General features: G+C 44.0%; 1 protein-coding gene across 1 annotated transcript in view; it reads right to left on the bottom strand.

The window, feature by feature from the left end:
* Window positions 1–22,867, bottom strand: part of LOC139570791 (melanopsin-A-like) — a 75,247-nt gene that overhangs the window by 27,401 nt on the left and 24,979 nt on the right. The window contains exons 2-4 of the mRNA XM_071392979.1: window positions 22,270–22,415; window positions 21,278–21,411; window positions 2,064–2,267 (exon numbers count right to left, since the gene is read on the bottom strand). Coding sequence (XP_071249080.1) covers window positions 2,064–2,267; window positions 21,278–21,411; window positions 22,270–22,415 — 484 coding nt within the window. The remainder of the gene's footprint in view (window positions 1–2,063; window positions 2,268–21,277; window positions 21,412–22,269; window positions 22,416–22,867) is intronic.

Raw genomic sequence — 22,867 nt, forward strand, 5'->3', positions numbered from 1 at the left:
CTCTCCTGCGGTCTTTCTCTCTCTCCTGCGGTCTTTCTCTCTCTCCTGCGGTCTTTCTCTCTCTCCTGCTGTCTTTCTCTCTCTCCTGCTGTCTTTCTCTCTCTCCTGCTGTCTTTCTCTCTCTCCTGCTGTCTTTCTCTCTCTCCTGCGGTCTTTCTCTCGCTCCTGCGGTCTTTCTCTCGCTCCTGCGGTCTTTCTCTCTCCCCTGCGGTCTTTCTCTCTCTCCTGCAGTCTTTCTCTCTCTTCTGCGGTCGTTCTCTCTCTCCTGCGGTCTTTCTCTCTATCCTGCTGTCTTTCTCTCTCCTGCTGTCTTTCTCTCTCTCCTGCGGTCTTTCTCACTCTCCTGCGGCCTTTCTTTCACTCCTGCGGTCTTTCTCTCTCTCCTGCGGTCTTTCTCTCGCTCCTGCGGTCTTTCTCTCTCCCCTGCGGTCTTTCTCTCTCTCCTGCAGTCTTTCTCTCTCTTCTGCGGTCGTTCTCTCTCTCCTGCGGTCTTTCTCTCTATCCTGCTGTCTTTCTCTCTCCTGCTGTCTTTCTCTCTCTCCTGCGGTCTTTCTCACTCTCCTGCGGCCTTTCTTTCACTCCTGCGGTCTTTCTCTCTCTCCTGCTGTCTTTCTCTCTCTCCTGCGGTCTTTCTCTCTCTCATGCGGTCTTTCTCTCTCTCCTGTGGTCTTTCTCTCTCTCCTGCGGTCTTTCTCTCTCTCCTGCGGTCTTTCTCTCTCCTGCGGTCTTTCTCTCTCTCCTGTGGTCTTTCTCTCTCTCCTGTGGTCTTTCTCTCTCTCCTGCTGTCTTTCTCTCTCTCCTGCGGTCTTTCTCTCTCTCCTGCGGTCTTTCTCTCTCTCCTGCGGTCTTTCTCTCTCTCCTGCCTTCTTTCTCTCTCTCCTGCGGTCTTTCTCTCTATCCTGCTGTCTTTCTCTCTCCTGCTGTCTTTCTCTCTCTCCTGCGGTCTTTCTCACTCTCCTGCGGCCTTTCTCTCACTCCTGCGGTCTTTCTCTCTCTCCTGCTGTCTTTCTCTCTCTCCTGCGGTCTTTCTCTCTCTCCTGTGGTCTTTCTCTCTCTCCTGCGGTCTTTCTCTCTCTCCTGCGGTCTTTCTCTCTCCTGCGGTCTTTCTCTCTCTCCTGTGGTCTTTCTCTCTCTCCTGTGGTCTTTCTCTCTCTCCTGTGGTCTTTCTCTCTCTCCTGCTGTCTTTCTCTCTCTCCTGCGGTCTTTCTCTCTCTCCTGCGGTCTTTCTCTCTCTCCTGCCTTCTTTCTCTCTCTCCTGCGGTCTTTCTCTCTCTCCTGCTGTCTTTCTCTCTCTCCTGCTGTCTTTCTCTCTCTGCTGTTGTCTTTCTCTCTCTCTCTCTTGCTGTCTTTCCCTCACATATATAGCACATGGGGATGTGTGAAACGTACTCCTCATCCTGAAATGTTCCCACTTGCGCCAGCGAACAGCTAGCTTTTCACGTGGTGCCCACTGGTAAGACGCTTCAGGAGGGTGGTCACGTGTTCTAGCAAGGCAGAGGTCGTGAGTTTGCGCCAGGTATGGGCCGAATCGGTAGGAAGTGGTACTTCCTAAGCAAGCACTGTGACGTCCTTTACAGTGGTGCCGTGACCCGGATCTACAGTTGCGCTCAGCTCAACGCTGTGGTCGCTGTTGAGTAAGTTTGAGGGGAGAATGTAGCACATGTGGATGTGTGAAACTTACTCCTCAGTCGGAAGTGTCCCCACTTGCACCAGCGAATCCCTAGCTTTTCATGTGGTGCAGACTGGTAAGACGCTTCAGGAGGGCGGTCATGTGTGCTAGCAAGGCAGAGGTCCCGAGTTCGCGCCAGGTATGGGCCGAATCGTGAGGAAGTGGTTCACGCTGCTTGCTTAGCTGCTTCCTTTACACATATACTGACACAATCACGACTCTTCCATACAGTTTATACAGCCCTGGCATCCTACAACCTCATCCTAAGCTTGGCTCATGACCCAGGATTATGCTCTCTCTCTCTCTCTGTGTGTGTGTGTGTGTGTGTGTGTGTGTGTGTGTGTGTGTGTGTGTGTGTGTGTGTGTGTGTGTGTGTGTGTGTGTGTGGACTTACTCCAGCCAAAGAAAGGGGGCAGGCTCCATCCCAATGAGTAGACCCAGGCAGCCATGAGGATGAGCAGGGCTCGTTTCTTGGACAGCACCCCGATGGAGGCCAGTGGACGTGTAATCACAAAGTAGCGGTCCACTGCTATCACCATCAGAGTGATCATAGAGCAGATCCCAAATAGAGCCCCACAGAACGCATACAGCTCACAGCCTAGAGGACACAGAGACAGCACAGTTCATTACTGAGATGAAGAGAGATAAGAGAGAGTCAGAGTACAGTTAATGACTGAGAGACAAATAGAAAGAGAGGGTGAAAGAGAAACAGCATGTCGGTTGGTGTGTTGTAATGCCCCCTGTGGGTGATAGTCCACTCCATAGGCTGGATAATGATCAGAAAAGAACCAGGTCAAACAGAAGGACTGCCTGCAGAGACAGTGAGAGCTGCAGGGGGTAATACTGACCTTATCTCAGATATTATGCAACATACTGTATATATGTAGAGAACTATAGACCACCCCACAGCTGTATTAATACAAATCATACACGCCATAGGTCATGCCTTCCCTGGGGTTATACATTGTGCTGTATGGTAGTAGCCTAGGCTGTTGTTACACACCCTCACTGGTGGGTTATGCCAGGGAAGATTAGACGCCTGAATTTACTGGGGTGTATAGGGTTTAACAATGGCAGAAGTGGGAACACATGATAAGTACAGCTCTGGTTCTGGCTTTACCAGGGTGATTTTGCAACTGCGGGAACTTTTCACATGTCTTATTTTGGGAAAAAAATATGTTTCTTGAAAAATACTTTTATCAACATAAATGCTTTTCTCTTTTTATCAGGAACCATAAATGTGGTATTGGCTGTGAACATTTTATTAAATAATACATGTAATTGACTCCCTTTTCCCCAATACACCTTCTGCAGGTGTCATTACCATCATATAATAAAACATTCCATTTTAGTTTAAAACTTAATCACAAACACAATGGGATTTGGGATAATTTGGTTTATCTGCCTATAGGATTTGGTAATACAACATTTAGAAATAATTATTTAAATTCCTTATTGCATAAATATTAAATTACTTGTTGAACAATACAACTACCTGTTGAAAATGTTATGTATGTCAACATTTTAAGTAGTTATATTGAGAACAAGTAAGTGCTTTACACCTGAATAAGACACAAGTGTGATATCTAGGCCGTCATTGTAAATAAGAATTTGTTCTTAACGGACTTGCCTAATAAAATAAAAGTCTACAAAAAAAAAAAAAATTAAGATAATAATAATTGAATGTAATGTAAATATATTTGTTCTTAACAAATATGCAATGATTGTGGTGGTAATGACTGTGTGGTGGTAATGACTAGGGTAATGGTAAAATGCATTACTTGTTAATAATAACTGGGTAAAAAAATCACAACATTCCCTTAAAATTTACCTTACAAATAGCAGTGTTGGGCGATTTGGAATGCCATAGTCAGTCAATAATATAATAATACTCGTAGGAAAGTTTTTCATCTTTAGCTCACAATCTGTGGCTACTATACGATTATAAAGGTTGAAAATGTATGTAAAACATCACAGCACATTTGAAATATATATGGCACATGGAAACCAAACGAGGGTGGTCTATGGTGATAGGAGGGATGGGCTGAGAGTGGCTGAGGGTTGGGATTAAAGAGTTTATGTTTGGTAAAGTATTATTGTTATGTGATTGCTTTATATAAAAGTACCATGTATGTAAAATATGTATGTAAAATGCATGTACTGTATATGTAGCAGAAAAGCTGTAAAAAAAACTAAAAATATATTTTTCCTCCGAAGAGGGTGGATGGGTTAAAAAAAACAAATAATAATAACTGGGTAGAAATGTATGTTTAAAATATGATTGATTGCTACAAAGACAGTGAAATATTAAGTGATAAGCAGTATATACCCTTTTTATTCAATGGATCTACAAAATGTTGTTACTTGTGATGGTAATGACAGTGATAGTGATGATAATTTGGTACTTTTTGGGATTTAACTGCAAGGCCATAAGGTTTACTTAGTTAATATGATCAGTTATCATTTGATAAACTCCACAATCACAACAGAATGAGATGTGTTTTTTCAAACAGAGAACAACATAGGTGAGTTATGCCGTAGCGGTAATGACAGTTTTTGTGTGACTTGATGTGTAAAGTTTTGAAAAAGCACTATAATTGATCACTTTGATTGGTGTGATGGTAATTACGCAATACTGTGAGACAACGGTACTTCATAGAAAATAATATATTTAATGTTAGCTCAGATCCCTTCCAATATGCCACATTTTGTTATGTTACAGCCTTATTCTAGAAGTATTTTTCTCCCTCATCAATCATCATTTTGCTATGAGACTCAAAATTGAGCTCAGGTGCATCCTGTTTCCATTGATCATCCTTGAGATGTTTCTACAACTTGATTGGAGTCCACCTGTGGTAAATTCAATTGATTGGACATGATTTGGAAAAGCACACACCTGTCTATATAATGTACCACAGTTGACAGTGCATGTCAGAGCAAAAACCAAGCCATGAGGTCGAAGGAAATGTCCGTAGAGCTCCGAGACAGGATTGTGTCAAGGCACAGATCTGGGGAAGGTTACCAAAACATTTCTGCAGCATTGAAGATACCCAAGAACAAAGTGGCCTCCATCATTCTTAAATGGAAGTAGTTTGGAACCATCAAGACTCTTCCTAGAGCTGGCTGCCTGGCCAAACTGAGCAATCGGGGGAGAAATCGGGGCCTTGGTCAGGTAGGTGAACAAGAACCCGATGGTCACTCTGACAGAGCTATAGAGTTCCTCTGTGGAGATGGGATAAACTTCCAGAAGGACAACCATCTCTGCAGCACTTCACCAATCAGGCCTTTATGGTAGAGTGGCGGAAGCCGCTCCTCAGTAAAAGGCACATGACAGCCCGCTTGGTTTGCCAAAAGGCACCTAAAGGATTCTCAGACCATGAGAAACAAGATTCTCTGGTCAGGGAGAGGGGAAAATAAATGGACAAAGGTCCTTGATGACAACCTGCTCCAGAGCGCTCAGGACCTCAGACTGGGGCAAAGGTTCACATTCCAACAGGACAATGACCCTAAGCACACATCCAAGACAACACAGGAGTGGTTTTGGGACAAGTCTCAATGTTCTTGAGTGGCACCAGTCAGAGCCCGGACTTGAACTTGATCGAACATTTCTGGAGAGACCTGAAAAAGCTGTGCAGCGACGCTCCCCATCCAACCTGACAGAGCTTGAGAGGATCTGCAGACAAGAATGGGAGAAACTCCCCAAATACAGGTGTGCCAAGCTTGTAGCGTCATACCCAAGAAGACTCGAGGCTGTAATCGCTACCAAAGGGTCTTCAACAAAGTACTGAGTAAACGGTCTGAATTTTGCAAAAATGTCTAAACCTGTTTTTGCTTTGTCATTATTGTCCCACCCTGATCTGTTTCACCTGTCTTTGTGCTTGTCTTCACCCCCCTCCAGGTGTCGCCCATCTTCCCAATTATCCCCTGGGTACTTATGCCTGTGCTCTCTGTTTGTCTGTTTCCAGTTCGTCTTGTTTGTCAAGTCAACCAGTGTTTTCACAGCTCCTGCTTTTCCACAGTCTCTTTTTCTCTCTCTACTGGTTTTGACCTTTGCCTGTCCTGACTCTGAGCCCGCCTGCCTGACCACTCTGTCTGACCTGAGCCCGCCTTCCTGTACCTCTGTCCCACTACTCTCGATTATTGACCCCTGCCTGCCTTGACCTGTCGTTTGCCTGCCGCTGTTGCTGTTATAAACATTGTTATTTCAACACAGTCTGCATTTGGGTCTTACCTGAAACGTGATAATTATGGTGTGTGTCTAGATTGCGGAAAAAACAATTGAAACCCTTTTATAATAAGGCTGTAACATAACAAAATGTGGAATGTTTTCAATCTCTTACCAGATTTATCAACCACACATTTAATTACAGGCGGCGATATTAACTGCATTTTGGATCGTTATATGGATAGGCTTCCTGCTCGCCACTTCACTGAATTCCATCACTATGTTGCATTATTTAATTGGAACAATGGAACTTGTCGATGTTTGGAGATTACAACACCCTACGGGGATAAGGATTATTATTTCTTCTCACATGTGCATAAATCATTAACAGACTCTAAAGTCACCTCTACCAAGTAACGTTACCATTATATAATTTATGATCACAGTCCCGTTTCAAAAATGGATTTTGGCAGAACAAAGCCTCAATTCAGTTGGTGATTTAATACAACATTAATCAATGAACAATTTCACCAACAAAACAGCCAATTTAATTACAGACTATATGTCCCAGAATGATAGTGCTGATGTATCCTACTCCACTTTGTGAGAGGCATTTAAGGCTGTTATGCGTGGGCATATAATATCATGAGGCTACCATGAAAAAATGTAGGCAGAGAAGCTTATTAGAAAGTGAGGCACCCGGTGCTTGATAGAGGTTATATGGAAGCGCCCTTATCTTCCAAGTTGAATTACTTAATAAAACTCAAATATGAATACAATACTATTCTGTCTAATCAAGTAAACACAATGCTATTAAAGATTAGACAAAAACACTTCGAGTTAGGTGACAAGCCGGATAAACTACTGGCGCGCCAGCTGAGAGGTATACAGGCCAAATCTAGTACAGGAGCTGTTACTACGGACCAAAAATAAATAAATGCATGTTTCACAAAGTTTTATCAAGACCTCTACACTTAAGACTACTGTAGATACCGCGCAAATTTCTGATTTCCTCCATTCCCGTTCCCTACCTAAATTATGCGCTGCTGCTCAACGGGAATAAAATGCAGAGAGAACTTTAGAAGAGGTTGTCTCCACAGTACATTCCTTCCCTAAAGGTAAATCGCAGGCTTTGATGGATTTGGTTAAGAGTTTTACAAAGCACATTCAGAAAAGGTTACTCTTATGTTGAGGTTATTTAAATACTCTATTTGTCACGTTCCTGACCTATTTTATGTTATTTTTATATGTTTAGTTGGTCAGGGCGTGAGTTGGGGTGGGCATTGTATGTTGTGTGTGTTTTGTTTTGTCTATGGGTGTTGTAGGTGTATGGGGTAGAGAAGAGTGAGGTTTTCTAGTTATGTCTATGGCTGCCTAGATTGGGTCTCAATCAGAGACAGCTGTCATTCATTTGTCTCTGATTGGGAGCCATATTTAAGGTAGCCATAGACAGTAGGCTTTTGTGGGTAGTTGTCTTGTTGAACGTTTGTTGCTTGTATGTGCACTTACATTATCTAGCTTCACGGTCGTTTGTTGTTTTTGTTAGTTTGTGTTTAGTGTTCGTTTTTGTGTTTTCTCTCTCTTCTCTAATAAAGAAGATGTACTTTCCACGCGCTGCGCCTTGGTCCTCTCTCAGTCCCGTTGACGAACGTGACACTATTGAAACTCGCAGACTCCCGGAGTCTTTATACTCTGCCAATACAGTGCCTTGCAAAAGTATTCATCCCCCTTGGTGTTTTTCCTATTTTGTGGCATTACAACCTGTAATTTAAATTGATTTTTATTTGGATTTCATGTAATGGACATACACAAAATAGTCCAAATTGGTGAAGTGAAATGAAAAAAAATAACTTGTTTAAAAAAATGATTACAAAATTCAACAGAAAAGTGGTGAATGCATACAGTATGTATTCTGTATGCATTCACCCCCTTTGCTATGAAGCCCCTAAATAAGATCTTGTGCAACCAATTACCTTCAGAAGTCACACAATTAGTTAAATAAAGTCCACCTGTGTGAAATCTAAGTGTCACAAGATCTGTCACATGATCTCAGTATATATACACCTGTTCTGAAAGGCCTCAGAGTCTGAAACACCACTAAGCAAGGGGCACCACCAAGCAAGCGACACCATGACGACCAAGGAGCTCTCCAAACAGGTCAGGGACAAAGTTGTGCAGAAGTACAGATCAGGGTTGGGTTATAAAAGAATATCCAAAACTTTGAACATCCCACAGAACACCATTAAATCCATTATTAAAAAATTGAAAGAATATGGCACCACAACAAACCAGCCAAGACAGGGTCACCCACCAAAACTCACAGACCAGGCAAGGAGGGCATTAATCAGAGAGGCAACAAAGAGACCAAAGATAACCCTGAAGGAGCTGCAAAGCTCCACAGCGGAGATTGGAGTATCTGTCCATAGGACAGTATCTGTCCATTGCCGTACACTCCACAGAGCTGGGCTTTACGGCAGAGTGGCCAGAAAAAAGCCATTGCTTAAAGAAAGAAATAAGCAAACACGTTTGGTGTTCACCAAAAGGCATGTGGCAGACTCCCCAAACATATGGAAGAAGGTACTCTGGTCACAGACTAAAATGTAACTTTTTTGGCCATCAAGGAAAACACTATGGCTGGCGCAAACCCAAAACCTCTCAATCACCCCGAGGCCACCATCCCCACAGTAAAGCATGGTGGTGGCAGCATCATGCTGTGGGGATGTTTTTCATTGGCAGGGACTGGGAAACTGGTCAGAATTGAAGGAATGATGAATGGCGCTAAATACAGGCAAATTCTTGAGGGAAAACTGTTTCAGTCTTCCAGAGATTTGAGACTGGGATGGAAGTTCACCTTTTTATGACAATTAGGTACTTTTCCCACCACTGTCTAGGTATATCATAAACTGGGAGAAAAGTAAATTAATGCCAATACTTTTCTATTATGGAAGAGAAAGGGCATTACTATTGCAGACCTTTACATCAATAATAATTTTGCCACATTCGCTCAGCTGAGGGAAGTATACAAACTCCCTGCATCTAATTTATTCTGATATCTTCAGATAAGAAATTACATCCCCTTAAATATACCAAATTTTGAGGCAATCACACCTGCCCACAAACTGTATATTTTCATGAACCACGCCCCCGACTCCAAAAGTTTTAGCTCCAGATTTGTAGATCACTTTACAGCATATTACTCTGTATCTACACAACATTTGAAGGAGACCGGGGAGGAAAAGTTGGGCTGATTGCCTTCGAGATATTAACTTCACAGACTACACTATTCCTGTACCAAATTACACTTGTTTTTCCCCTCGGTCTCGCCGATATGCCCTAAGTGCAAGTCTGCCGAGGGTACCCTAGGTCACCTCTTCTGGTCATGCCCCAAACTGCACACACACTGGCAGGATATTTTGAAGTGCTACTCAGAAGTATACAGCTGTAACCTCATACCAGCCCCGGATGCTGCTGTTTTAGGTAGGTCACATCACCTAACGACTTTAACCCATTGGGAACAGAAGACTGTACAAAATGGCATGGTTATTGCAACAAAACATTTTTTAAGCCTTTTGATTAAGGAGACTGTGCCAGATTTTAAAACCTGGTTAGCTGAAGTCACCAGTTTGCTACATAAATAAAGGATTCGATCTCTGGCAGATCTAATACATTCATTAAGATATGGCAGCCAGTGGAGGCTCCTCAGAGGAGGAAGAGGAGAACCATCCTCCTCAAAAATGTAATATTAAAATATATATTTACGTCACCATAGAATTGATTAAAACACACTGTTTTGCAATGAAGGTCAACAGTAGCCTCAACAGCACTCTGTAGGGTAGCACCATGGTGTAGCCGGTCCTCCTCTTGGTACATTGACTTCAATGCAAAACCTAGGAGGCTCATGGTTCTCACCCCCTTCCATAGACTTACACAGTAATTATGACAACTTCCGAAGGACGTCCTAAAACCTATCAGAGCTCTTGCAGCATGAACTGACATGTTGTCCACCAAATCAAAGGATCAGAGAATGAATCTAGTACTGAAAGCATAAGCTACAGCAAGATAGCATTGTAGTGCATCAAATGTGGTGAGTAGTTGACTCAAAGAGAGAGAAAGACAATAGTTGAACAATTTTCAACAAATTAATTTCTTCAAAAATGAAGGAGAATAGAGAGAGCGAGAGAGAGACAGAGATTTCATTTTTTTTCACTTTCAGTTTCACTTACTTAGCTAGCAAATGCAGCTGGCTAGTTTAGCTACTCAAACACCCGGCTCAAATAGAGGGATGCTATGTTAGCTAGCTGGCTATGACTATCCAACACAAGTTTACCTCAAGTTTACCTTGGAAACTCTTCCAAGTCGAGGTAAACTTTTGGTTTTATTAATTTATGGCCACTGAGGCCCGCCAGTGTAACTGCTTACTGACTATACACTAACTACTGCATGATAGTAGCGGGTTTACTAACACATTAGTTCTATTAGCTATGTTGACTAAGACGTTACTTTAGCTAATATGGGGACAACGATGTAGGCTATGTGTAGCGGTTATGACATGGTTTGGCTTGGAAAGGTTTTTTCACCTGGTCACATACAGTTGATGTGTTGTTCATTGAAGTCCACAACGAAGGGAAAAGGTGAGAGGAGGAGAGTGCATAGAGGATAGAAGGAATACAGCGTGGCTGCTATGAAAGTGAACTGTGTTTATATGGGATCAGGGGTGTATTCATTTCGCCGATTCTGTTGAAAAGTGTTTCTTAAACAGAAGCAAACAAAACTGGGATAAAAATACTTGAATTTATCCAATAGAAACTCTCGTTTGCAATGGTTGGACTAATGATTACACCCTAGATAAGCTAGATGCAGGCAAGACTGTGCAAGGCGGTTTTGAATGTGTCACTGTCTGTCCATGTGTCACTGTCTGTCATCTCAAATTTCTCTCGACCTGTGAGCACCTACGTTGTAAACTTTCATTCATAGGCTTGGTTGAAGCAACCTCATGATGGGTATAGGGACAATTTGAGGATCATGTAGTAGCCTAAACCTATCGATGTTACATTGAACTGAGTGAATGGAATATGAATTACAGTCGTCCAACATGCTGTAATAGAAAGAAGGCCATGCTCATTAATTTCATTTTTGTTCTCCCTCATCATTAAAAAAATAAAAAAATATTTCACCTTTATTTAATCAGATAGGCCAGTTGAGAACAAGTTCTCATTTACAACTGTGACCTGGCCAAGATAAAGCAAAGCAGTGCAACAAAAACAACAACAAAGTGTTACACATAAACAAACGGACAGTCAATAACACAATAGAAAAATCTATGTACAGTGAGTGCAAATGTAGAAGAGTAAGAAGGTAGGCAATAAATGGGCTATAGAGGCAAAATAATTACAATTTAGCATTAACACTGGAGTGATAGATGTGCAGATGATGATGTGCAAGTAGAGATACTGGGGTGCAATAGAGCAAGAGAGTAAGTAATAATATGGGGATGAGGCAGTTGGGTGTGCTATTTACAGATTGGCTGTGTACAGGTACAATGATCGGTAAGCTGCTCTGACAGCTGATGCTTAAAGTTACAGAGGGAGATATAAGACTCCAGCTTCAGTGACTTTTGCAATTCGTTCCAGTCACTGGCAGCAGAGAACTGGAAGGAAAGAAGGCCAAAGCAAGTGTTGGCTTTGGGGATGACCAGTGAAATATACCTGCTGGAGCGCGTACTATGGGTGTGTGTTGCTATGGTGACCAGTGAGCTGAGATAAGGCAGGGCTTTACCTAGCAAGGACTTATAGATGACCTGGAGCCAGTGGGTTTGGCGACGAATATGTAGTGAGGGCCAGCCAACGAGAGCATACAGGTCGCAGTGGTGGGTAATATATGGGGCTTTGGTGGCAAAACGGATGGCACTGTGATAGACTACATCCAGTTTTCTGAGTAGAGTGTTGGGGGCTATTTTGTAAATTACATCGCTGAAGTCGAGGATCGGTAGGATAGTCAGTTTTATGAGGGTATGTTTGGCAGCATGAGTGAAGGAGGCTTTGTTGCGAAAGAGGAAGCCAATTCTAGATTTAATTTTGGATTGGAGAGTCTGGAAGGAGAGTTTACAGTTTAACCAGACACCTAGGTATTTGTAGTTTCCCACATATTCTAGGTCAGAACCGTCCAGAATAGTGATGCTAGTCGGGCGGGAGGGTGCGGGCAGCAATCGGTTGAAGAGCATGCACTTAGTTTTACTAGCATTTAAAAGCAGTTGGAGGCCACAGAAGGAGTGTTGTATGGCGTTGAAGCTCGTTTGGAGGTTTGTTAACAGTGTCCAAAAAAGGGCCAGATGTATACAGAATGGTGTCGTCTGCGTAGAGGTGGATCAGAGAATCACCAGCAGCAAGAGCGACATCATTGATATATACAGAGAAAAGAGTCGGCCCGAGAATTGAACCCTGTGGCACCCCCATAGAGACTGCCAGAGGTCCAGACAACAGGCCCTCCGATTTGACACACTGAACTCTATCTGAGAAGTAGTTGGTGAACCAGGCGAGGCAGTCATTTGAGAAGCCAAGGCTATTGAGTCTGCCGATAAGAATGCGGTGATTGACAGAGTCGAAAGCCTTGGCCAGGTCAATGAAGACGGCTGCACAGTACTGTCTTTTATTGATGGTGGTTATGATATCGTTTAGGACCTTGTGCGTGGCTGAGGTGCACCCATGACCAGCTCGGAAACCAGATTGCATAGTGGAGAAGGTACGGTGGGATTCGAAATGGTCGGTGATCTGTTTGTTAACTTGGCTTTCGAAGATTGTAGAACGGCAGGGCAGGATGGATATAGGTCTATAACAGTTTGGGTCTAGAGTGTCTCCCCCTTTGAAGAGGGGGATGACTGCGGCAGCTTTCCAATCTTTGGGAATCTCAGACGATACGAAAGAGAGGTTGAATAGGCTAGTAATAGGGGTTGCAACAATTTCGGCGGATAATTTTAGAAAGAGAGGGTCCAGATTGTCTAGCCCAGCTGATTTGTAGGGATCCAGATTTTGCAGCTCTTTCAGAACATCAGCTGTCTGGATTTGGGTGAAGGAGAAGCGGGAGGGGCTTGGGCAAGTTGCTGCAGGGTGTGCTGAGATGTTGGCCGGGTAGAGGTAGCCAGGTGGAAGGCAAGGCCAGCCGTAGAAAAATGCTTATTGAAATGATCGATTATCGTAGATTTATCGGTGATGACAGTGTTTCCTATCCTCAGTGAAGTGTGCAGCTGGGAGGAGGTTCTCTTATTCTCCATGGACTTGTCCCAAAACTTTTTGGAATTAGTGCTACAGGAAGCAAAATTCTGTTAGAAAAAGCTAGCCTTAGCTTTCCTAACTGACTGAGTATATTGGTTCCTGGCTTCCCTGAAAAGTTGCATAACGGCACTGACCGCCACTGAAGGCAACACTTTTTAGTGTATCTTTCGCGTGATGATGGGCAACATACACCCTGCAACCCACCTTGATCCAAAGTTATTATTTTCAATGCCGAGCATAATCCTTATAATCCTCAAATATCAATGAAGCAAGGTGCCAATTCTTTGTGTTCTGTTTTTTCTATCTGTTTTTGTTTTTCTGTCTTCTGTTGAGGGTTGGGGGTATTCTCAATGTATTATTTGCTGTCATTATCTATCTGTTTGTAAAACTGAAAATTCATCAATAAAATATATATATATAAAAAAAATTAACTCAGACATTTCCCTCAAATCACAGGGATGTCTGTTGGCACGGGACTAATATTATCAGAGGACCTTGGAGTTTAGGGAGTAGACGAAATGTACACAATTGTTACCAGGAGGAAAATTGGGGAGGGTCATGCTTTTTCACTTTCAGTCAGGGGGAGAGTTTAATATATTTTTTGTTTAGTCCAGGGGATGGTCATGTAATTTGTAATTGATTAATAAACCTAATGCAATGGTACAATTACGCACTGGAGGTGGTGCTATTGTAACGAACGTCTACTTCGTCCTCCTCCTCAGACGAGGAGAGGCGAGAAGGATCAGAAGACCAATATGCAGCGTGGTAGTTTGAAGACATAATGATTTATTAACAGAACCGAAAAACACGAAGAACACTTGATAAATTACAAAACAACAAAACGACGTAGACAGACCTGAACTGGAGCACTTACATAAACACGAAGAACGCACGAACAGGAACAGACTACATAAACGAACGACAAAACAAAACAGTCCCGTGTGGTAAAACATACAGACACAGGAGACAACCACCCACAACAAACAATGTGAAACAACCTACCTTAATATGGTTCTCAATCAGAGGAAACGTAAACCACCTGCCTCTAATTGAGAACCATATCAGGTAACCCATTAACCAACATAGATACACATAACATAGAATGCCCACCCCAACTCACGCCCTGACCGACTAAACACATACAAAACAGGTCAGGAACGTGACATAACCCCCCCCTCAAGGTGCGAACTCCGGACGCACCAGCATAAAGTCTAGGGGAGGGTCTGGGTGGGCATCTGTCCGCGGTGGCGGCTCAGGCTCTGGGCGTGGTCCCCACCCCACCATAGTCAATTCCCACTTTTGTAACCCCCTCCCAATGACCACCCTCCAAATACACCCACCTAAAATAAGAGGTATCAGCGGGACACGGGGCAGCACCAGGACAAGAGGCAGCACCGGGACAAGGGGCAGCACCGGGATAAGGGGCAGCACCGGGACAAGGGGCAGCACCGGGACAAGGGGCAGCACCGGACTGAGGAACGGCAGCTCCGGACTGAGGAACGGCAGCTCCGGGATAAGGGGCAGCACCGGACTGAAGGAAGGCAACTCCGGACTGAAGGACGACAGCTCCGGACTGGCTGAAGGCTCTGGCTGCTCATGGCTCGCTGACGGCTCTGTCTGCTCATGGCTCGCTGACAGCTCTGGCTGCTCATGGCTCGCTGGCGGCTCTGGCGGATCCTGGCTCGCTGCCGGCTCTGGCGGATCCTGGCTGACTGGCGGCTCTGGCGGATCCTGGCTGGCTGGCGGTTCTGGCGGATCCTGGCTGGCTGGCGGCTCTGGCGGATCCTGGCTGGCGGCTCTGGCGGATCCTGGCTGGCTGACGGCTCTGGCGGATCCTGGCTGGCTGACGTCTCTGGCGGATCCTGGCTGACTGACGGCTCTGGCGGATCCTGGCTGGCTGACGGCTCTGGCGGATCCTGGCTGGCTGACGGCTCTGGCGGATCCAGGCTGGCTGACGGCTCTGGCGGATCCTGGCTGACTGGCTCTGGCTGATCCTGTCTGGCGGAAAGCTCTGGCTGATCCTGTCTGGCGGAAAGCTCTGGCTGATCCTGTCTGGCGGAAAGCTCTGGCTGATCCTGTCTGGCGGAAAGCTCTGGCTGATCCTGTCTGGCGGAAGGCTCTGGCTGATCCTGTCTGGCGGAAGGCTCTAGCGGCTCCTGTCTGGCGGGCGGCTCCTGTCTGGCGGACGGCTCTGAAGGCTCAGTACAGACGGGCGGCTTTGCAGGCTCGGTACAGACGGGCGGCTTTGCAGGCTCGGTACAGACGGGTGGCTTTGAAGGCTCGGTACAGACGGGCGGCTTTGAAGGCTCGGGACAGACGGGCAGCTCTGACGGCTCGGGACAGACGGGCAGCTCTGACGGCGCTTGGCAGACAGACAGCTCTGGCCGGCTGAGGCGCACATTATGCCTGGTGCGTGGTGCCAGAACTGGTGGTACCGGACTGGAGACACGCACCTCAAGGCTAGTGCGGGGAGCAGGAACAGGGCACACTGACTTCTCAAAGCGCACTATAGGCCTGGTGCGTGGTACCGGAACTGGAGGTACCGGGCTGAGGACACGCACCTCAGGGCGAGTGCGGGGAGAAGGAACAGTGCGTACAGTCGTACAGTCGCCCTACCAGTGCGGGGAGGTGGAATAACCCGCACCGGGCTATGTAGGCGAACCGGGGACACCATGCGTAAGGCTGGTGCCATGTAAGCCGGCCCGAGGAGACGCACTGGTGGCCAGATGCGTTGGGCCGGCTTCATGACATCCGGCTCAATCCTCAATCTAGCCCGGCCGATACGAGGAGCTGGTATGTACCGCACCGGGCTATGCACACGTACAGGAGACACCGTGCGCTCTACTGCGTAACACGGTGTCTGCCCGTACTCCCGCTCTCCACGGTAAGCATGGGAAGTGGGCGCAGGTCTCCTACCTGCCCTCGCCACACTACCCTTTAGCCCCCCCCCCAAGAAATGTTTGGGGTTTCTTCACGGGCTTCCAGCCACGCCTCCGTGCTGCCTCCTCATACCACCGATCTTGGGCTTTCGCTGCCTCCATCTCCTCACGAGCGCGGCGATATTCCCCAATGTGAGCCCAGTGTCCTTTTCCCTCCAGTATTTCCTCCCATGTCCAGGATTCCTGTGTAGTGGGCCATTATCTCGGTGTTGCCCCTTAAATTAGGTGGGTGGTTCTGTAACGAACGTCTACTTCGTCCTCCTCCTCAGACGAGGAGAGGCGAGAAGGATCAGAAGACCAATATGCAGCGTGGTAGTTTGAAGACATAATGATTTATTAACAGAACCGAAAAACACGAAAAACACTTGATAAATTACAAAACGACGTAGACAGACCTGAACTGGAGCACTTACATAAACACGAAGAACGCACGAACAGGAACAGACTACATAAACGAACGACAAAACGAAACAGTCCCGTGTGGTAAAACATACAGACACAGGAGACAACCACCCACAACAAACAATGTGAAACAACCTACCTTAATATGGTTCTCAATCAGAGGAAACGTAAACCACCTGCCTCTAATTGAGAACCATATCAGGTAACCCATTAACCAACATAGATACACATAACATAGAATGCCCACCCCAACTCACGCCCTGACCGACTAAACACATACAAAACAGGTCAGGAACGTGACAGCTATAGGTTTAATAAAATGTAACGAAAAACAAGCAATTTGTTAGTTTTTTTCAACAACAATAAATACATGTAAAATGTAATGATATCATAAAATCGCCAGGACACAACGCAAAAAGACACAACGCATTGCTGTTGAACCAGCCTTCATTATAGTAGGCCTAAGGTAAGGGTAGGCTATGGAGAGATTTGGGTTTTAAAGATGTGAAATGATGGGAAACAAGTAATTGTTACAGGAAAATAACTTCTACATATTAGGTTTACCGGTATTCACAGAAGTTCTCATCTCTCGTTTCATGATGGGCATGGACACATATAGTCTACATCATGGAGGGGGTTTTACGCACCTCCAAAGCATGGCTAAAATAACGAAGGCCTGCCTACAGTACATAGATAAAAATGGAATGTCAGCTCACTGTTTTGCTCCTCTCAAATTAGATATTTTAATAAAGCTTTGGTGATTAAGATTTAGTTCCAAGTAGTCTCACGATCCAAACCCTTTATCAACGGTTTTGACTCCCATCTGAGCGCAAGCAAGCTGATATAAGACAGGTAAATTACCCATCCTTCCGCAACAGTTTGAAAATAGCAGAGCGCTGGCTTTAACAGGTTGAAACTGCAAACGAACGGGTGTTTGACACTAGTGCCATCTTAAGGTCAGGCAAAAATAGAGCCGTGATGTCGTCTTGCTCAGTGTTTGAGAATTAGTTGCTTATTATATGCTGCCCCTTATCCCTGTATTCTTTACTGGGTGTGCAATATCAAGTGTGCCTAGTGTGGTCCCAATCAAATGATCCATAGCCTTTACTCTTAGCTATAGTTCTAGGCAATATGAAGAGCATGCTTGGAGAAGCACAGGGCAAAGTTGTATTTCTAAGAAAATGCACTTCCTTCCAAGCAGTTTTTGCGCTGCTGGGATGGTGTGTATAAAACTAGGCTACACGCCATTACACACGGCAATGGAAACGCTATACCAATCATGAGCCCTGGCCAATTTTTTTTATATCTGTGTGTGCGGACTAGGCCTACTGATGTCCTGTTCAGCTTGAGAGGGATAGCGTAAAGATGAGAAGGAGGACTGGAGCTAAGCTTGCTACTGTTATAATTGATTTGAATAAAAACAATATGTGTCGTTGCCCATAATGCTATTTATCAGAATTATTGACCTCGCAATAAGCCATATTCAAGTAATTTACATTACTTTTAAGCGACAGCAGCGGAGATGGACAGCGCATGGGTGATGAAAGTAGGCTACTTCTAGAAGTACTAATTCATATAAACAGTCTTCGGGCCTCCAGAGTGGCACAGCGGTCTAAGGCACTTCATCACAGTGCTTGAGGTGTCACTACAGACCCAGGTTCGATCCCAGGCTGTGTCACAGCCAGGCACGACAAGGAGACCCATTAGGTGGCGCACAATTGTCTTAGGGTTGTCCAGGTTAGGGAAATGTTTGGCCGACCAGGATTTCCTTGTCCCATCGCGCTCTAGCAACTCCTTGTGGCAGGCTGAGCACATGCACGCTGATCAGTCAACAGTTGTACAATGTTTCCTCTGACACATTGGTGCAGCTGGCTTCCAGGTTAAGTGAGCAGTGTGTCAAGAAGCAGCGGCTTGGCACGGTTGTGTTTCGGAGGATGCATGACCCGTACGACCTTCGCCTCTCCCGAGTTCGTACGGGAGTTGCAGTCATGTGACAAGACTGTAACTACCAATTGGGGAGAAAAAGGGGAGGGGGAAAAAAGTATTCATTTTAATTTGACTTTAGGCTACTAAGAACAAGAGGGCTTTGTGTTGGAGCTTATTTCTTCCGATTCAAGAAATAAGAGGTAGGCGTATCTGTTTGACAGACACAATTCTAGTCTACTATCCATAGATTTGATCAGCCAATTCCTTCAGTCACCGTGCACTCCTTAAATATCTATGTCAGCGAGTGAAGGGCTTGGTGTGTTAAGTTAAAACTAGGGCTAGAAACAAGCTGTAGAATTCTGGGAAAAGACATGACTTCGATGCATATGGGATATCGTTGGAATTCAGAGGCTGCGCTACAACCTTCTATAGCCGAGAAGACCAAAAATTGACTTCGCTTGGAAAGTAATGTGTGATTCTGTTGCTATCAATTGACGTTCAACATTTCAACCATCTCTTAAACAACATACTAACTCTAAATCAGTCAGGAGCAAGCAAAGCAGCCTAGGAAGGACGGAAAATGCGTCATTTAGGCTATATTATTATAATTTCATGGCTATAGCCTGCCATTTTAAGAAATCCATTGTGACGCATTTGTGACACGCTACAGGCTGGCAGGAGCGCTCAGCATTTCAACAACACATCAATGATAGCACTTCAACAACATGCCTATACATTCTGCATTAAGGGTGTCTAGAATTCAATTTAAAAAAAGAATTACTTAGAATTAAATAATAATTCAACAAAAACATGCCTTATTACGCTATACAGTCATTCTACAGTGCCTTTGAATTCACTTTTAGAAACAAGAGTTTGGCCAGTCTTTGGTTTGAGGATCATGCGGTGAGCTATGCATGCCTAGTTTGTTAATTTAGCCTAGCAGATGCTCTTATAAGTTAGAAGATGATAGTTCCCGAATGAAAAAATATAGGCCTACCTGATGATATGCAGCTGCTGTATTAAGAAACGAATGCCTTTTTCTCAAATTATTTGATTATCAGATACTTCAGTTGCACAACATTTTTACAGTTGATAGACTGTACCAAACTTAGACTATCCTTTTTTAAACAATAGCCTGTATAGAAATCAAAACCTCTCGCGCTCATTCGTTGTCATGCTCTGTTGTGGTATTAAAGATTCTGCTTGTCTCCAGTCATGTAAAATAACGTAGAATTGCACGACATGCATTTTTAAAAGGGATTCTCAGACGACAAATAAGATGACAGATTCAATTCATGCAGTGCTTTTAATATAATGGAGATCTTTTAACCCTTACACTTGTCCGCGGTGGAATGTGAATCCACAACCTTCTGGCTACTTTGCCATGTAGGCTAATGCTTACAAAACGAAGAACAAAACTGCATATCTAAAGGCTCTGGTCTGTCCTAGGAGTGAGGGTAATGGGTTCTCCGCTATCTAATTTATATGTTTCGAATTATTATTTTGGTTATAAGGGAGGGACACCCTTTTTCAAGCATTCAGGGAGTGTCGGGTGAAAATATATTTTACTGAAGGGAGGGCCATCCATTTTTATTTCAGAGAGATCGGTTTTTCTCCAGGTATCCCTCATTATAAATAATGTACAGTCCCTTAGTTGAAAAACAGTAAGTGGAATTATTACTCTCCTGCTATGCAAAAATGACCGACATGGCAGATTCGGACGTGATTTAAATTACAGATGTTGTGATTTGTGCTTGTGCACATAATTACATAAAAGCTATCTCCCCAGTAAAATGAAACTCCACGAGTAGGGCTTTAGTGTTCATCCAAAGCTGTCTTTGATTGAAATGGATGCAGATAAAAAGCCTCAAGGTCTGCCTTATTTGTCTGTATCTCTAGGCAACAACTCATTAACCAGGCTTCCATTCACCTTTGAAAGATTGGAAGCCTAGTTATCAAATATATGCAGAAAAAGACATGCACATTTTAATGGGTAGGCCTGTTTCCATTAAACTGGCATGTTGCGGTTGGAAAAGCTGTGCATCATGAAGTAGTGCATATAAAAAGCACTTTTTCCGCATACGCTTCCATGAAATTAATAATAAACAGAAGTTCAATGTGTTCCCATCACATTTTGTTGTCGCAAAAGAGTATAGGTTACATGTTGAGAGAAGAGAAAGATCATTTTTACTTGATAATTGGCAGCCAAGCCCCGATCCGCATGTCACCAGCATACAAATAATGCCTTCGATGTGTATTGGAAATTTGCATCAAGCTCATCAACGTGCACCTAACCACCATATGTGTGTTCATCATAACTTAATCCATCTGCCTAATAACCTCCTCGTGCTTTTTTCACGTTGTGGTGGGAGGACAACACAACATATCATTGTGACTAAGTTTACTTTGACATGATGGTAATTATATCAATATTTGCACATAAAAGCGTTTCCCACCGCAATTGTCACATCATCTATTTCACAGACAAAGAAATGATCCACCCTTGTGTAGCGTATTTTGTTTTGTCGACATTAGGACGTTTTGACCAAAAAATTGTGCTGTTTCCATCAGGCTTGTCATGATTTTTTTTATGCTTCAGTTAATTCCTCGGCATAAAATGGTTGGAAGGAAACACGGTTTACGGTAAAAAAAATAAAAAAACACATTCTCCTCTTTCTCTCTTATCATAGACTTCTACCTCTTGCCATTCCCCACCTTTTCTGTTCAACTTAATTACCCTGGAATCAATTCCTTCATTCCACCTCCTTCCAGTCAATTATAAGAAAGAAGCTAGGTTTCCATCTATGTTTTTTCTTTCAAGCAATGTATAGATTTTTTCAGTTTCTTTCAGAAATGTCTGATTGGAAAGTGATTGACCTCAGATGAGTTAGAAGGCGGTGTGGAGTACCTTTCTCTCCGAAGATCCATCTCTTATGCATGGAGGTGGTGAAGAAGATGGGTGCCTGTGTGAGGCACATCAGGAGGTCAGTGATGGCCAGGTTAATGATGAACATGTTGGCCGGAGTTCTCAGTGACTTGCTCCTGTAGAACACAGCACATGCAGCACAGGGAAAGGCAGGATACAGTATTCTGATTCAATTTGACACACACACACACACACACACACACACACACACACACACACACACACACACACACACACACACACACATAAACCTCAGTATACTGCTGTAACATTCCCACAAATGGTAGGTCAGTGTAATCAAAGTGTTATTGTACTGAAATTACATAGTTCCTCTCTGTCTGGTGAATAAGTTATTATTGACAACTATTTATCTATGGAAAGAGCTTGTGCCATCAATTTGTCCAACATGTACAACTTACAGTATATCTGCGTGTGTGTGTGTGTGTGTGTGTGTGTGTGTGTGTGTGTGTGTGTGTGTGTGTGTGTGTGTGTGTGTGTGTGTGTGTGTGTGTGTGTGTGTGTGTGTGTGTGTGTGTGTGTGTGTGTCTATATACACAATGAGTTATCATAGTGGGAGAGAAATGGCATCTCCACACAAAGCATTGAAAGCGAAGCGCGTTACACACACCCCAGAACAAAGTAATGTCAAGCCAAGTAGTGTGTTTGGGATGAAGGAAAGACAACTACGAATGTGAAAACATTTGCAATTGCAGCTTGTGCGACAGGTTCTTTTATTTTACACAATGCAGATCAACTGAGACACACTAATGAACAACAGAGACTACAGAGCCACATATGACAGATGGAGGGATAGTGAGACAGTGAGACGACAAACCTCAGCATTAACTCCACATTCTCTTGCTGCAAGAAACTGCCACAGAATTCTAATTGATCAAATTATAGGTGTGTGTGTGTGAGAGAGAGGGAGAGAGAGATGTATAGTTACGGTACAATGGGAAGCTCCTGTCCCTTACCTGCTGAAGGCATAGATAACCAGGAAGTTGCCCACCATGCCGGTGATGCCGATAGCCAGAATGACTACCCCTATGGTGTAATGGACATGGTCAGGTACATCCACAGTGGGGAAGGGGTGGCGAGAGGCTTCCTGCACCATGGCCACCTACAGGTAAAACAAAATAACGGTATTTAAACAGGAGCCTGGTGGCATAACAAAACTGTGAGAAATGAACCATATCCACTTATTAATAATGTAGGAAGAGGAATGCATAGAATAACCCAAAAATGTTGGTAGGTTGAAAGTAAGTCTATTTGTTAGCAATGTTTTCAAATTACTGTACTGTACTGAAATATACACTACCGGTCAAAAGTTTTAGAACACCTACTCATTCAAGGGTTTTTCTTTATTTGTACTATTTTCAACATTGTTGAATAATAGTGAAGACATCAAAACTATGAAATAACACATATGGAATCATGTAATAACCAAAAAAGTGTTAAACAAATCAAAATATATTTTATATTTGAGATTCTTCAAATAGCCACCCTTTGCATTGATGACAGCTTTGCACACTCTTGGCATTCTTTCAACCAGCTTCACCTGGAATGCTTTTC

The sequence above is a fragment of the Salvelinus alpinus genome, chromosome 3 (genome assembly GCF_045679555.1).
Source record: "Salvelinus alpinus chromosome 3, SLU_Salpinus.1, whole genome shotgun sequence".
Lineage (NCBI taxonomy): Eukaryota > Metazoa > Chordata > Actinopteri > Salmoniformes > Salmonidae > Salvelinus > Salvelinus alpinus.